Raw genomic sequence first — 17,530 nt, 5'->3', positions numbered from 1 at the left:
CCTCGTGCGCGTAGTTAGACAAAGAACTACTTATTGACATAGAACTACTTTTGTTGTTTCTTGATATTTTTAAAATTGATAGTATCTGATATCATGAATTAAAACATCATATTGTTTTAGTTGAGTTGAATATGAATGACTATCACATAAATGGAAGTATATTAATTTATATCACTGATAAACAATGATAGAAAACTATCATTGATTTGAAAGTATAATAATTTCTATCATTGGTATAGTGATTATCATTACCTATCAATGATAGACAGGGATATAATACATCAACATTTAATAATATTTTCACAGATAATTTAGTTTAGTAGTATTTTTTTATGATAGATCAGAAAAAATAGAAACATCAAAAAAAAGGAAAATGATAATAAAGGGGTACGATAGAGAACTTATGTGAACTTTTGTGGATAGAACTTCTTGGTGGGTGATAGTATTCTTGCTAATAGATAGCGATAGAAGACTATCACTGACTATCAGTCTTTATTTATCATTGATAAATTGTATGCTTATATATAATTTGTTGTGCTTCCATTGGTTCCAACAAAAAATGAATCTAAAACAAAAATATTCAATATTTTATTGTTGAAATATATTGGTTTATTTGTTTACAATTGAAGAAGTGAATGAATAAATAAAAAACTTTAATAGACTATGATATCAATCCATTTGGTAATACATGTAAAAAAATCAACTATCATGATTACGTCTGAGATTAATTGGGACAAATTTATGGGTCCTACAATTGTGACATATGTGATTACAACGACTACATTTCATTGTATTTCTAGCTTTACCTATAGATAACATTCTTTATTTCCTAGGTCTTCATACTTTACGTTTAACAACAGGAGGTAATGCTTTAATGCCATCATCTACAACCCTCCAATCAGAATGAAATCCAACAGGATGAACAAAACCTTTATATGTTGATGACAATGTTCTCGAAAAATAATACTCAGACACATAAGCATAAGTATCCTCATTAAACATTTGAAGAACAACAAGTGTACGAGCACATGGATTTCGTCGAAATTCCATACTCGACAGCTACAAAATTCCAAGTCCAGCTTCACCATGAATTGTTTATCACAATCCATATCATACAAACCTTTGTATTCAGTGTTGCTAATGGGATCAACCTAATAATTAAAAACAAAAAAAGTAATCCATATCAATTTAAATCTATCAATTAATTATGTTAAGATCTATCACTATAGGCTTGTATCACCGATTGATGGTGATACAAATCTATCGATGTCTATCACTGATAGACACTGATATGTTAGGAGTACGAACGAAGTCCCACATTGGTTAGGGAAAGGAATAGTCATGGGTATATAATTAAGGACAATTATCTCTTTTGGTATGAGGACTTTTGGGTGGTTTCAAAAGCAAAGCCATGATGGTTTATATCATTATTAATTTTATAGCGTTATACGCAGATATAAGACTTACATTTCCTATATCCGTATTCTCATTGTGTCCTCAATTTCATATAGTATGACTAAATATAATTAAATAAATATGCTATGTTAATAATTTAGGCTCTATGTGGAAATCATTTTATTTTTTGTTTTTAGTTTTTGAAAACTAAGTCTATTTTCTTCCTATTTTTTACATTGATTTACATCCTTTTTTAAGTATAATGGTTAAATTCTTAACCAAGTTCTAAAAACAAAACAACTTTTGAAAAGCTACTGTTTTAGACTTTCAAAATTTGACTTGGTTTTTTAAACTATTAGTAAAAAGTAGATAACAAAGTAAAAAATTTGGAGGTGGAAGTAGTGTGTATATACTAATTTTTTTTTTTTAAAAAAATACAAAATGGTTACCAAACGGACCTTATATTATAGCTTTCTAATCGCATTTATTAATCTCTGACGTGCATATTAATTATCTCATTAACCTCATTTTTAATGAATCTTAGGTTTTTTTTTTTCAATGTAATAATTTAAAAAATATATAGGTATTCTTTTTTTTTTTTGGAAAAATTTGTTTTTTAAAGATTTATTAAGTTATTTCGGTCAATTTGGAACCCTTTCTTTTTCTAAAATACTTTATTTGTTTATTAAAAAATTTAAAAAATTTTAAGCTATTTTTTTTGTCAACTAATGAAATTTTAAAACATCTTAAAATTAGTTTACCATTTTGATTTCATATTATATTTAGAGATACTTTTAGTTTTAGTTTTTAATTCCAACTTTTTAATCTTTTATCTGTTGTTAATGATTAATTAATTTACTATCGTCTAACACTTTAGCCTGAGGTAACATGATTAAAATTAGTTTACTAATTTTATTTCATACTATATTTAAAGTTACTTTTAGTTTTTTTATTCAAAACTTTTAATTTTTAATTTATTATTCAACTAATCAATATAATTTTTTTAGTCAATTAAAATTTTCTTTAGGCATGAGATACACGATTTATTATTTCAACGAAATAAACATAAGCATGTAATTGATTTATTAATGACTTCTTAGAAGATACATATCAAGAAAATTAGATCTTCAATTTAAAATATTAAGAAAGAGGAAGGCAAAATATCAAAAGAAGCATGGAAATTAATTGGCAATGTATAGAAATAGAAAAGAAATTTGGTATATAAAGAAATAATAAAAATGCCATCATGCTCCCAACTTATATAAAGTCTTTCTAGATGTGACTAAAAAAAATTGTGATTTGTCAAGTCACTACCATATCATAAATTCATCTTCATGGATTAGATATAATAAAATAGTTGTTTTGAAATAACCTACGTAAAAAGTTAATGGTTAAAATGAAAATTTTCATGATAATTGAGACAAAATGAAGATTTTATAACAATAAAGGTCAAAACTAAAATAATATATACCAATAAGAACTTAGCTCAATTGGCATCGAATATAATTTAAAAAAAAAAGATTGTAATGAGTAGTAAAATAATATGTGAATAGTTATAAATCTAGTTCATTAGGTTTTGCATGTAATATAATTTTTGATTTTTTTAGTTATTCCAATTCTACTATCGCTATGCATTAATAGGCTATATCAACATTAAATCTGATATACTTTACATTTTATATCTCAATAAGTATATCATTTATAAAATTTGATATACATCATTATACTTCTGATAAACAAAATTTTATATGGATTCTTTTTATCCATGAACTTAATTTGAATTCTTATTTAATTATTTTGAAGTATTATTTCATTGGATCATTAGTCATTGTGATCAACTTATAATAACCCAAGTCACTCGATTGACAACCATTTTGATTAAAGTAATGTTCTTTTAGTACAATAATCGTAGAATGGAGAATCAGAGCTTAACCTCTAGGGAAGAAGGTCATGTCGATTACCTTTTTACCAAAATCAAGCCAAATTTTGAAGACTAAAAGAGTATCTTCTAAAAACTTTCTTTTTGTTTTTGAAATTTGACTAAGAATTCAACCATTGTACTTAAAAAAGATGTAAATTATTGTAAGAAATGAGGAGAAAATAAGTTTAATTTTCAAAAACAAAAAACCGAAATGATTATCAAACAAAACTTTCATATTTTTTAAGGGGGTATTTTGACTTTTCAACTTCTTTTCTAGGCTAGGCCTGTGTTTTTCTGCTAGTTAGATTTACAAAGTTTAAATAATAGTGTGACACAATTTGCAATATTTGTAACTGTTTTTGCCAGTTTTACAAATTTCCCTATTTGAAACGTGCAATAACAATATCACATGTATCACAAGCCATTGATTATCATATAACAAACATTTACATTTTTTTTATAAGTATACAATATTATACTTTATCACTTTCCCTTAAAGATAATATCTAATTAAATTAGTATATAGTTTGATTTTCTTTGAGAAATGGGCATCTACTTAATCCCCCTTCTCTTTTCATGTCTCCCATCTCTATAAAAGCTTTCAACTCTTCTCTTGTGGGAGATCAACCATGGCAACACAACCCACTTTTTTATTCATATTATTCTGGCTACTTATCATGTTCGTGTCAAATTTACTTTCTCTTTCTTCTCCGTCACCAACGACCCCATTTTCCAACCGTTATCGTCATTACCACCGCCATTTAGCTTCATTTACATGAACTCAAATCCTCACTGCCGGTTCGGCCACACAATTCCAACCCAGCCAATCCACCAACTCCAAGTTTTACAGTATGTTTATTTAGGTCTCGTTTGATAATACTTTTGTTTTTAGTTTTTAGTTTTTTTTTTATATTATTATTTAGACTTGTTTTGATCAAATTTATATATTATAGATTTTTAGTCCAAATCTACAAATGAAAACTAAGGTCTCTGGTAACTATTTCGTTTTTTAGTTTTTAGTTTTTAGTTTTTAAAATTATGCCTATTTCTTCTCATTTCTTACCATGGTTTGCATATTTATTAAGTACAATGGTTGAATTTTTAGCCAAATTTCAAAAATAAAAACAAGTTTTAAAAGCTACTTTTTTAATTTTCAAAAATTGGCTTTGTTTTTTAAACCATTGGTAAAAAATAATAACAAAAGAAGAAATTTGGAGGTGGGTTTTGAGAATAGTGTCTATAGGTTTTATTTTAAAAAACAAAAAACAAAAAACAAATATCAAATGGTTACCAAATGGGCCCTAAGTTTTTAAACTAACTTTTCAAAGCTTGATTTGGTTTTTTAAAATATTGGTAGAAAGTTGATAACAAAACAAGGATCAAGTAGATTGGAATAGTGTTTATAAGCTTGATATTTAAAACTTAAAAACTAAAATCTAAGACCCCATTTGATAACTATTTGGTTTTTAAAATTTAATCTTTTTTTTTTTCCCAAACTTCTTTACTATGATTTTCATCTTTTTTAACTATACACGAATTCTTAGTCAATTTTTCTTTTGAAAAAACTTTTTAAAAACTAAATTTTTTCTTTAATTTTAAAAATTCACTTGAGTTTTTGAAAACACTCCTAAAAATAAAAATAAAAATAAGAAACAAAACAAAACAAATAATTCAAATAGGGAAGTTGTGCTTATTAGACTTAGTTTTCAAAAATAAAAAACAAAAAACCAAATGGTTATTTAACAAACGAGGCTGATTGCTTATTTGTTTATTTTTACTGAACGTCGACCAAAATCAATATGTTGTGTCATCGTAAATAGTTGAATGAGACGTATTTGATAGAGTAATTCAAATATTGAAAATATCAATTTATATGTTATATATTCGTCATTTGTTAATTGGAGGGCTCGACATTAAAGCCCAAAATTCTTGTAGTAGCATGATAGATATTAAAGTTTATTAATAGATATATTTGGTATTTTTACAAATCATATAAGACTTAAGAAAAAAGATTCATACATTAATCTTAATATATATAGAGATGAGTACTAATTCAAGATCTATAACTTAGTTTGAAAATAAAAATAACTCAATTATCAATTTTTTACAAGATTTACATTTTTTTTTTCTGATTTAGAGAAATAACAATGGATATATTTATTAATATAATCCTAAATTTCAAATCTCAATATTGGTATCGATATTAATATTTTAATGTTTGGGTGTAGGAACCAAGTAGTGCTCGTGTGTATCATGTGACATCATACGGAGCCGATCCTACAGGTAAAATAGACAGCACAGAATCACTTCTCCGAGCATTGTCTGACGTGTACAGTTCTAAGAGTGACGGGTCGTCGTTGATTGGAAGTATCAAGAATCTGGGAGGTGCTCAGATAAATCTGGACGGTGGAAATTACTTGATCAGTCGTCCGTTGCGTTTACCAGCTGCTGGTGTAGGCAATGTTATGGTATGTATTCCCGCTCCTAAACACAAAATCCATGAAATACACCTATGTGTGCAAAATTTTATTTTATTAAAATTAAAAGGTAAAATACTTTTTTATCCCTAAATTATGAGTGTATTTTTCATTTATGTTACGCTTTTAATCATTCAATTTTGAGTTTGATTTTACTTTAGACGAATTTACATTTTTAATATTTATTTTTCATTAAATACTCACTTGTGATATTATTAATCAATATTTTTTATATTTAGTGTTAATGTCTAATAATTAATATAAATTAATTATAAGAATTATAATTATCAATACTAAAATTAATTTTGAATTTTCACTTCATAATTATTTTAAATTAATTTACTAGCACACTAATGTAAAAAATAAAATTGTGTATTTACGGAAAATTTGAGGATAAAAATATAAATATTCATATAATTTAATAAAAATAAAATTCAAAACTTAAGTAACATTTGAAAATGAGGGATAGAGATCAAATACATAATAGATCTAAACTTAGGGACAATAAAGTATTTTTTATTTAAATTAACGAGTTTACGAAAAGAGTAATATTTAGATGCAGTTTCATATTCTCGTCTTCTATACATATAATAATAAATAATAATAATAATCTTTTTATTAATTTTTTAAAATGAATTTTTTTATATGTCAAATTTAATGGAATACAATACGGCTGTACCATCCACCAAGTCTTTTGTTGGTGACTTTTTTAGATACATGGAGGAAGTTTACGCGCTTCAGACGATTTTCCCCCTAACCGTTACCTGATCGAATTGTCGTCGTCGCCGTCGGCGGCGGCGGAGGGAGCGGCGGCGCAGAAAATTAAAAACCATAAAGTGATGAACTCTACGGAAGATTCAAACCTCAGTTCTTCTTTTTCATCTTATAGTTACGAGTTCATCACTTTCAGAGACCTTCTATTGGATTCAAATTACAGAGGCGGCGGAATTTCAATCATCAATTCATTAAGAACAACCATACAAAATTGCTACATCACACATTTCACCACCACCGGAATTTCCGTTCAAAGTGGCCACGAAACCTACATTCAAACCACCTTCCTCGGCCAACACATCACCGCCGGCGCCGATCTCGGTGAACGAAACTTCTCCGCCATCGGAATCAACCTCAACAGTAACGACAACTCCGTCACCGATGTCGTCATTTTCTCCGCCGCCATTGGAATCCTCATCTCCGGCCAAGCGAATATCCTCACAGGCATTCATTGCTACAACAAAGCCACCGTATACGGCGGTACTGGAATTTACTTGAAATTACCTGGATTAACACAAACCAGAATCATGAATTCGTACATGGATTTTACCGGAATCGTAGCGGAAGATCCAGTTCAGCTTCTAATTTCTAGTACGTTCTTCCTTGGCGATGCTTCGATTAAGCTGAAATCGATTAACGGCGTTGTGAATGGAGTGAACGTTATGGATAATTTGTTCTGTGGATCGGAGAAAGGAGTGGCGATTGTTGAACTTGATGAATCGAGATCGGAATTCAAGAAAATAGATCGGGTTGTGATTGAGAGGAACAATGCGATCGGAATGCAGGTGAAATCGACCGCGGCAAACGGCGAAATTAAAGGAAATGGAACTTCATGGATTCTGGATTTCAATTGGATTTTGGTGTTTCGGAATTTGATTAGGAATGTTCAATACTCATTTCGGAGCATTGATGGTGGATTTGCAAGGCATATAGTGAGAAATGTATCGGAAAATCGAGTGGTGATTGAGACGGATGTTGCGGTGGCCGGAAGTGTGTTTGTGGCGGTGGATCAAGGGCAGAGGTAGCCATGGAAGAAGAAATGAAAAAAAGGTGAAAATATTGGGAAATTATCATAAGTTCCCCTTTCACAACTACCATACTCTCAATTATTTGAAGTAGTCTTTTTTCTCTGATTGAGATCGATCATCTAAAAATTTAGATGAAGATCGACATCATATATCTTCTCGAGTCTCCGTTAATCATTGAGATCCATTTGAAAAATTCATATGAATGGTTTGTAAATCTATTTAAAAATTCAAATAATAGTAGAAACAGGAAAAAAAAAAGTTAAATTTTTATTTGAATTTCGATAATTGATTTGGATTGAAATGACCTATAAATCTATTTCAACAAATTTTCTAAATGAGTAGTAGTTGTGAGAGATGAAAACCAAATATATGTTCAATAATTCACGGTCGATTTGATCTGATTTGGGGAAAGAAAATGTACTTAAAACTAATATATAGTTTAGGAGAGTCGAACTTTCGAATGAGTCAATAGTACAAGTTTTATGTTAGTTGAGTTATATTCATATTAGCATTTATTGTACTAATTAATTAGAATTAGAATCCAACAATGTTTTCAATTTATTTGATCAGAGGTTGTTTTCATCCATTTTCATTTTATTTGACATGGAAGAAGAATATCTATATTTTAATAAATTATTTCAAAAGTTTCATTGATCAGATATATACTCACCAATGAAATATACATAATATTACTTGAAAATTAAAAATTTTACATAATTTAAACACGGATTGACTTGGTTAAAAAATAATTGTCTAACTTCAAAGAGATCACTTTATTGGAAAATATAAAATTGATTGAGAATATTTTTTTTTTCATTTTAAATGATGTTTAATAAATGCAATTAAAATTAAAAATTAAAAATAAAAATATGTTTGATGTGAAGGGATCGAATTCCAACGAAAACATTTAATCGTTTTTGTTTCGATTTTGAGAAGATGAAAATTATAGAAAAAAATGAGAAATAAAACACAAACACGAACATGCTGAATTATTTAGGGTAAGCACGCATTAGAAGATAGAGAGAAGTTACCTTCGTAGATTCTTCTTTCTTCACAAAAAGTCTCCTCCTCGATTGATTGTTCCTCTCCTTCTTTGAGAAACCTCTGAAAAGGGCTTTCTTACTATGACTCTTAGCAAGAACCTATTTGTAGGAGTGTTTTTTGAAAGAGAAAGGGAATTGGGAGGAAGAATAAAAATTACGGGAACGGTTCTTCTTATGTATAATTGGTGAGAGAGATAATAGTTGGCTTTTTTGTTTTTGTTTTTTATAACATAGAACTTTTCTGTGTGTTTTTAACAAGAAGGATACATTAAATTCCCCCATTTTCGCTCCCTCTTCATTAAGGGGAAGTTAGTAATTAATTAATTAATTAATCATTTAATGATTAATTTAATTAAATATCTCATATTTAATTAAATAAAGACCTTAATAATATTCAAAGATATATTTCGCTTTTAATCTATAGTTTTAATATGAATCTCATTCTTATTATTCATATGAATATATAACCTGTAGTTTTAATATGAATCTTATTCATAATTATTTCATTCGGATGTATGCTCTAAAGCCTCATAGTTAATATGTTATTTGAAATAATGTTTGATTATTTTCTATATGCAATTATCTATTAAAGAACGATCCAATGTTATTTTATGAAACTTGAACAGTATGTGGTAGACATACAGGTGGATCATGTTCAAGTAATAACCTAAATGGCCTTATCCTAGTGATACTATGGATACGATCCGCTTTGTAATTGTTACAAAAGTTGTAAAGTATTACAAACAATTTGATTCTAATCGTTCATGTGAAGACATGCTAGTGGGAGTATCCGATATAAAGAATTTGTATAAGATCAGACTACGAAATGATTGATCTCTCTTTATAACACCGTTGACTGAAGAGATTAACATTTCATAGGATGATCACAGGTGACTCGACTTTAATCTTGAGTGAGTTATGAACTCTTGTCTATGAGGACAGTCTTTTGATTTGTATGGGTGCGAGTGGTTCGACTCATCGACGCAATAAGCCTACCATTTTGAGGATTGTCCGAGTAGAAAGCTGGTAATATAGCTACACAAGATGTAGTTCACTTCTTTCCATCTTTAGGGTAAGTAAATAAATTTCTCCCTTAAGTGCTCACTGCGGGTCTTGAATAATGGGGCCCCTATCTTTCATTAGCCCAAGAGGGTTTTGTTTATGTTTGGGCTATAAACAGGTTGTTCATTAATGAATCAGTGGGACTTAAGGAGTTAGATATAATTACAGGGGTAAAATGGTAATTTTGACCCAGTTGTAATTACGAGCGATTAGTGAAAGGTTGACATACTATTGATTCGTTATATCTGTCGACACAAAAATATATATATATAATACGAGGAGTGTAGTTATAGGTCTTTAATGAAGTGACTTGTAGTCAATGAATGTTGACTAATTTAATGAAAGAGTTTAATAAATTAATCTTGTATCATTGGAGCTTCTAATATGTAGGTCCATTAGTGTAACACCCAGAACTCTATAAGATCTTGAAAGTTAGAGGGTAGAAGTGTACCTAAGGCCTTGGAGGGTAAAAATTTGTCCAACTGTCTGAACTATGCTTTGGAGGAAGCAGTAATACTTAGAAAAATTTCTAAGTGTTGGAAGCGTAGGAGGTTGAAGACAGAATTTTGGCTGTTCAAACTGTGCTTTGAGCCTAGAAAAGCTTAAGGACATGAATTGGCCCAAAAAGGAGCAAAACTTGGCTAAGTATTGAAAACCAAAGTTGGAAGCATAGTTGAGCAGTGAGGAGAGATAAGTGTGCTTAAACATTTGGGAGAAAGAGCAGCCATGCGTTTGAACCTTGGAAGGGAAAGATTGAACTCATAGTATAGTTTAGAATTTGGGTAGGTGTTGGAGGTAAGAGTTGGACTCATAGTCCATGGAGGAAGTAAAGAATAAACTAAGTATGAGAGGAGTAAGAGTTTAACCTTAGATGTGTTATCCTAAAATTGGAAGCATAGTTAGAATTGAAAAGGGCTTTGAACACATGCTAGGGTAAGGGTGGACATATAGCCTAGCAAGAGGAATGGAATATTGGCTAAGTGTTGGAAAAGAGAGTTCAACTCATAGCATAGTTGCAAAACCCTAAAGCACCCCTTAGTGGATGCATAATAGAGGCATCTTAGGGTAAAGTGTAACCTCTTGGACGCTTGGGTGAACCTATTGACCTAGGGCTAGGTTAAACGCATAGTTGGAAATGTCATTAAGTGTTGGATGACTCGTTGGACAGACACCATAATAGGGGCATGTTGGACGCATAAAGGATGGAAAATAGAGTAGTTGGACACATGCCTTGAGGAATGGGCACAATTGGACGCATGATGGAAGAGGAATTAGATGCATGCACTAGTTGGACCAAATTTCAAAGGAGGAGGTGGCCAACTCCTAGGTAGACATCTTAGGAAGTTAAGTGGCAGCATAGTATGAATTGACTAAGTGTCAAAGTTGGAGGTGGACACCCAAGGTGTATTGTAGAGCATGCAAAGTGTTGGGATGACACCTCATAGGGGGTTAGATGTTGGACACTACGTGGTAAAGACAACAAAGTGGCAAAAGACCATGCATTGGCAATACATGGTGAAGGCATATGAGTCTTGCATGCAAGTAGGAGGTGACAAGGTCTATGCATTGGCCCTGTATGAAGAAGACACTTGGGTTGCATGAGAGTTGGAGCTGAGAAGCCATCAATACCTTGGAGGAGCCTTACTTCAACTCACAACTCAAACTTTTAGACAAAACTTAATAGAGAAGTAAGAGAAGAGACTTAGGATGTTGATTGAATGAACTAGGCATCCCAACACAAGGTCCAAGCATTGGAAGGAGTTGCCTTGCGTCGAGCAGAGTGTTCATGCGCTAGAAGGGTTGTCCATGCGTCTAACTAATTCTGTAGAAGATTAACTCTTTGATAGTTGTTGTTCTAAGTTATTCTCAGACCTAACTTTGATCTATTAGGTTGGTCGTAATGGCCTAGTTCCTAAGTCTTTAGCAAAGTCTCACGGGATGGTCAGAGGGTCGTAAGGCCTAGTTCCTGAGCCTGTAAGAAGAACCTCATATGGAATGGTCAGAGGACCGACGGATCTAGTTTTTGAGCCCACACGAGGTAGAGGTATGTGCATATAGGGAAATATGGCCAACTGTCTACTGTGTGTGAAAGGATAACAGAAAACGAATACTGTAAGCCTGAGGTTTGAATAGTGACCTCATGGTGTTGAAATGTTGTTAATGAGCCTTTACTCTTGAGGGTTAAAGAGACCCTATGTTACATTTACCACTCCCTGGGATTTTAGCTCATTCTTTTCTTTTATGTTTTCCTCCAGGTAGCAGAAGAGTCTAGGTTGTAGCTTGAAAACGAGATCTTCCACAAAATAAATTTCTTACTTAGTAGTTGGATGTGGGATGGAAAAAATGATTTGTAAAACCTATTTAACTGTACAAACTTTGTTTCTGACATTTGAATCTTAAAGTTAATTTATCTCTGGCTATGTTTGAAATAATGCTAAATCAGTTAAGGGTGGACAATAGGTATCACAAAAGAGTAGTATCTGCCATCCTCACACCTTCTTTCGGGTGAAAGAGGTAAGCTCGGGAGGGGGTGTGACTGTTAGGATTGGTGTCTTAATTCTCTCGGAGTCTCGTTGTTTTGTAATGATACACATTATTTGATGAATAAAATAATTGTTATTTAATTTTGGTATTTACTCATATCTAATAAACAAAGCTCCTTGGTTATCTTATGTGAACTTAAGCATGTATATGTGATATACAAGTGGATCATGTCTTAAGTGATAACCTAAATAGGTTTGTAGTATAAGGATTAAGGTGGGATACCTGATCATGGTGACATTACGGATACGGCTCGTTTTGTAGAAGTTTGTAAGTATTGTAAACTACTACAGATGGTACATCCTGACCATTCATGTGGAGACGTGCGAGCAGGAGTGTCCTATACAAAGAGTTTGTATAAGACCTGTCTCTTATACACATCTAGATGTGTATAAGAGACAGGTTTGTAGAAGTTTGTAAGTATTGTAAACTACTACAGATGGTACATCCTGACCATTCATGTGGAGACGTGCGAGCAGGAGTGTCCTATACAAAGAGTTTGTATAAGACTCGAACCACGAGATGACTAGACTCTGTATATCCATTGATACTAGAGACTTAGATCTCACCTAAATGACCATAGGTGACACAACTTCAATCCTGAGTGTTTTGGGAACTCCTGCCTTTAAGGGTGGTTCTTTGATTAGTATGGATGAGAGTAGCCAGATTACTAACTCAACATGCCTACCTTTTTGGAGACTTGTCTGATCTGGGAGCTGGGAACTCAATCCACAAGATGGAATTCACTTCTTTCCCGAAGCAGGGATAAGTAGAGAGATTGCTCCCTTAAGGGCTGATTTCCGGGCTTGAACATAATGGCCACAACTTCTCTTTGGAAGAGAGGACTCAGTCATAGTAGGAATATGACTTATGTTCATTAGAAGGATCAATGGTACTTAAGGAGTTAGATGTGACTACAAGGCCATAACGGTTATTGGCCCAGCTGTACTTACGAGCGATCTGTGAAGGGTTATCGCACTACTGATTGGTTAATATGGATACATAATATATTTATGATAAGAAGAGTTCAGCTGTCGGTCTTTAGTGGAGTGCCTGACAGTTAACGAATGGTGGATCTCGTGACTAGAGAGTTTAGTCAGTTATTCACGTACCGTTGGAGCTTCGAGCTATAGGTCCATAAGGCCCCCTTGGTAACTCAATGGATTCAGTTGAGGATTAGTTCTTGGTGTTGATTTGAAGTGTTCAAATTGACAAGAGGTAATTCGATTATATATGATATGATCGGTACGATGTATGAGATATATCTAGTGGAGGATTAATGTAAATGAGATTTACATTAAATACCATGGAATAGAAAAAGAACTATGGTTTATATGTTTCATGAGATGAAATATTAAAACTATAGATTATAAATGTAGTATGATAAGTTGGTTATCATTTATATTTGTAATAATATTAATTATTGGATAATTAAATCTTTTTCTCTAATAACCAATTGAGTGGGAGATTATTGGTGGTTCATGGTAACCGTGAGATAAAAGGAAAATTGTTTTCCTAATTTTAGTAATGTTGAATTTGTGATTTTTCTCTCGAAAAAGAAGTTTTCAAGTAAATATGATTTACTAAGTGATAGCTTGAGCGAGTTAGACGATTGTGTAGTGTTTTGTAGGCGACAGACATGGAACTAAGCGATGAGCTAAACAATCACTTAGCTTTTGCTAAACGATTGGGCATTGACCTATACGATAGGTTTCAATCATCTCCCATTTGCCCAATCGTGTACATGATTGTTGTTTCCTTCTTCTTCTGCCTCAAACCAAGTCCACATAGAGCCCACCCTCTGGATTCTCACACCGAGAATACAAGGTAGCCTTCTTGGTGTTGTCATACTCAACTCGACACTATCGAGGTTCTGTGGAGGCCGTTTGTGACCGAAGCGATCACTGAGGACGAGTGCATGGTGTTCATGCTGTGTAGAGGTCGTGTTGTTCGAGCATTCGAGGTTGTTGTGTTCGAGTGTTCGTGATCAAGGAGTGTGGAGATGGGTCTATAAATGTGTGTAGATTTCTCCTTGTTCATTTGTAGTTTTCATGCTGTAATTTCTGTAATGAATGCATAATCGTATGTTTCTGTTTTGGTTGTAATATGTAATGTTCATACATGATTGTAATTTGGAATGATCTATTCTGCTGCTCATGGAAATCCTCATGATCGATTTCCTTCAATTGGTATTAGAGCCAGGTTATTCTGATATTCCAAATTACAAGTCTGTTTTGAACTTCATTTTACAGTCGCAGTGGGTTTCTGAATTTGTGTTTAATCGTTAAGTGCATTTGTGGATGAAGTTGATGAATGTTTTGGGTTTAATTGCCTTTTGTTAAAGCTTTCTGGAATTACAAAGTGTTAATTTGTAAGAGCCTCTGTGTTTTTGGGCGTAATTAACTTGCAATCAAGTCTGTAATTCAAAGAGTTTGAGTTAGTCGAGTCGTTCGTGATGAAGTTTCGAAGCATGGAGATGCAGTTCTCAACAAAGAAGAAAACCAAGCATTGGTCGTATCGTGTAGCCTAAGGTAAACGGTCGTTGGGATTTAACTATGCGATCATTTAGATTTTTCTAAACGATCGTGTAGTATTTATTATACGATTATTTAGCTAATGCTAAGAGATGGGGTAAATCGTTTACTCTATCGCGTAGCGTTGGTTGCTCAACCGCTAGGTGCTAGAGATGGACGATCGTAGTGGGAGCATGTGATGCTCATCATTTAGTAAAAGGCGCATGTTAGATGATCGTGTAGTTACAAGCCTCATCGCTTAGTTACTACCTACACGATCGAGCGTATACCATACGAAGGCCTAGCTAAGTGATCACTTAGGTGATGGTGCTTTATGGCATCGTTTTTGTTTAGACGATCGCGGAAGGCGGGCGTTGTGTGAAGTGCGCTAAGCGATCACGTGCCTCAGGCTTCATCGCTTAGTAAAAGGACATGATCATGTAGTATTTGCTAAACGATCGTATAGTGCTTATATGCCAAAGTGGTTGACATATAGTTTAAAACCCACATTAGGTTGTGCAATTATTCATGCATCATGTATTATAATTGTTATAATTTAGCATGAAGAAATTACTTGAAAGCATGCACATGCATCATGAAATATAAGAGTTATATTTTGCATGCAGTGAGCATTATCATACATCATCTTTTTATTATAAGAGTTATAGTCTAAGGGTGAATGGAAGCATGTTTTGCTTGTTTCATTGCTATTTTGTATAAGTGTTATATAAAAAAAGTGGCAATGAATGGACAATGCATTGAGCATGACACTTAGGCTATGTATAAGCGTTATGAATGCTTTGCATGTGTTAGCTTAGCATTGTGGTTTTGGTTTCTGTTTATAGGTGTTATAAAGGAAATTAGACCTAAAATCAATAATTCAGAGTTGCATGTGGACTTAAGGTGAACTCAAGTTTTTTAAAAGGGTTTTAAAATTGGATTGAGGTAGACCTAAGTTTAAGTGGTTCTAAAGAGTTTAGTAACCTAGATTGATCTTTTAAAATCAGTTTAATAGGATTAAATTGGTTGGTATAAAAGATTAAATTTGTTGAAAATCTATCTATAAGGGACCTTTTGTCTAAGGCGGCTTCTGGCTAGACTGGGGTTCTTAAGTTGCGGAACACCATCCCTAACACCCCTACCATGAGGAAAGTCCAACCTTAGAAAGGTTGAATTAAATAGACTTATATATCAACAAGCATAGCAGACAGATTGTTGGATCAAATGACATAAGACTTGGTTAGCCAGAATAACACTCCAGTACACTGATATGAATACTAACCTCACAGTCATGTTTTACATACATCTATACGGTAAAAGTTTACTCTTGAGCAAACCTTAAAAAGCTCACTTAGTTAAAATCCTTAGCCGTGTTTTTTTTAAGTAAACTAACCCTGAGGTTATAAAATACTCAATGGGATGAAGAAGATGTATCTGATATGTCTATCGATTCCACTCACCGTTTCTCGCATTATAATGTGCACACACTTGATGAATCATTGCTTGACCTCATAGGTACCTTGGGAGCATCCCTCTTCGGATGTGTGTTTGCAATGAATCAATATCAAGGTGGACAGAGAGAGTGTTTATATGTAAGTGGGTGTTAGGGTGTGTGTCAACATGTCTTTATGGTCTCTGTCATTGGTTCACACCGTGACATCATTCTGTACTCCTCGTGGAGCCCTATGGGCGTTCCCCTTCGGATGAGGTTTTTGCAGTTGGTCAAGTCAAGGTGAACTCCAGAAATGGATAAGGTCGTTTAGGTTTTGAACGCAATCGGATTTTTTTTTTCCTTCGGATTGCTTTTTGGGGTGAACCTCTAGGGCCTAAAAATGGCGGGTCACCTCTACGGGATTGTTTAAATAAGTTAATGATCTCTTGGCCAAATCAATGATGGCTAGTCGTTATAGGAGCAAGAGTTGTTATAGTATTAATGACTGGTTGAGAACTTCTCAATTCAGAGGAGGATAATTGACTTCCCTTCGACGGCTTTTGTCCTAAAACTTTGAAGCATCATTGTGAAACTAGATGTCTCACGGGGTTCATATTAGTTTTGCTAAAACCTTATTGGATGTTGTTTTGTTTTACAACGGGTATTTGTTTAAAACCTAACGTAGGTCAATGTGTTTTTCTTTTCAACAACTCGTTGGTATTTTCGTTTAGTGATTTTAAAATGACCGACTATATACAGTGGAAAGAATCGTGAGAAACGTATTTCGTGGAAAACGACCTTAATCCCACTACTCTCCAAAATAGGAGACAAGATAGTAAATCTGATTTATTCGTCTTGGAGGCATGTTTGGTAGAGAATGATGATCCTTTCTGGATCCTTGATCTGGGTGCTACCAATCATGTCAGTTCCTCTTACCTAGGATTCAGTTCCTGGAAAACGTTGCCACAAGGAGAGATGACTCTTCGAGTCGGCACTGGTGAGGTTGTTTCAGCTATTGTTGTAGGCAGGCTGAAGTTATTTGTTGACAAGAAATGTTATCTATTACTGGATAATGTTTTTGTAGTTTGTCATATTAAGAGGAACTTAATCTTGGTTTCTTGTCTCATTGAACAAGGCTATACTGTCTCTTTTTCTGAGAATAAAGTGTTTATTTTCAAGAATGGAATGGAGATTGGTTATGGTTCAATGGAAAGTAACTTATATGTACTAAAGTCGTTAGTCATAAAAGCCTTGTTTAACACTAAAATGTTCAGTACGGCAATAACAGCTAAAAGACCAAAGGTTTCTCCTAAGGAAAACACCCATCTTTGGCATCTTAGGTTA

The 17,530-nt window shown here is 32.9% G+C and overlaps 1 protein-coding gene across 1 annotated transcript; it reads left to right on the top strand.

The window, feature by feature from the left end:
- Positions 1-3,945: 3,945 nt before the first annotated feature.
- On the top strand, positions 3,946-7,837 carry LOC120074307 (polygalacturonase QRT3-like). The gene is given in 4 exon segments (XM_039027392.1): positions 3,946-4,083; positions 4,085-4,165; positions 5,545-5,784; positions 6,507-7,837. Coding segments are annotated over 4 exon segments (1,545 nt in total). The 3' UTR covers positions 7,593-7,837.
- Positions 7,838-17,530: the final 9,693 nt, after the last annotated feature.

Source organism: Benincasa hispida, chromosome 3, assembly GCF_009727055.1.
Source record: "Benincasa hispida cultivar B227 chromosome 3, ASM972705v1, whole genome shotgun sequence".
Classification (NCBI taxonomy): Eukaryota; Viridiplantae; Streptophyta; class Magnoliopsida; order Cucurbitales; family Cucurbitaceae; genus Benincasa; species Benincasa hispida.
The sequence above is the reverse complement of the archived record's forward strand: the minus strand, read 5'-3'. Positions and strand labels throughout refer to the sequence as shown.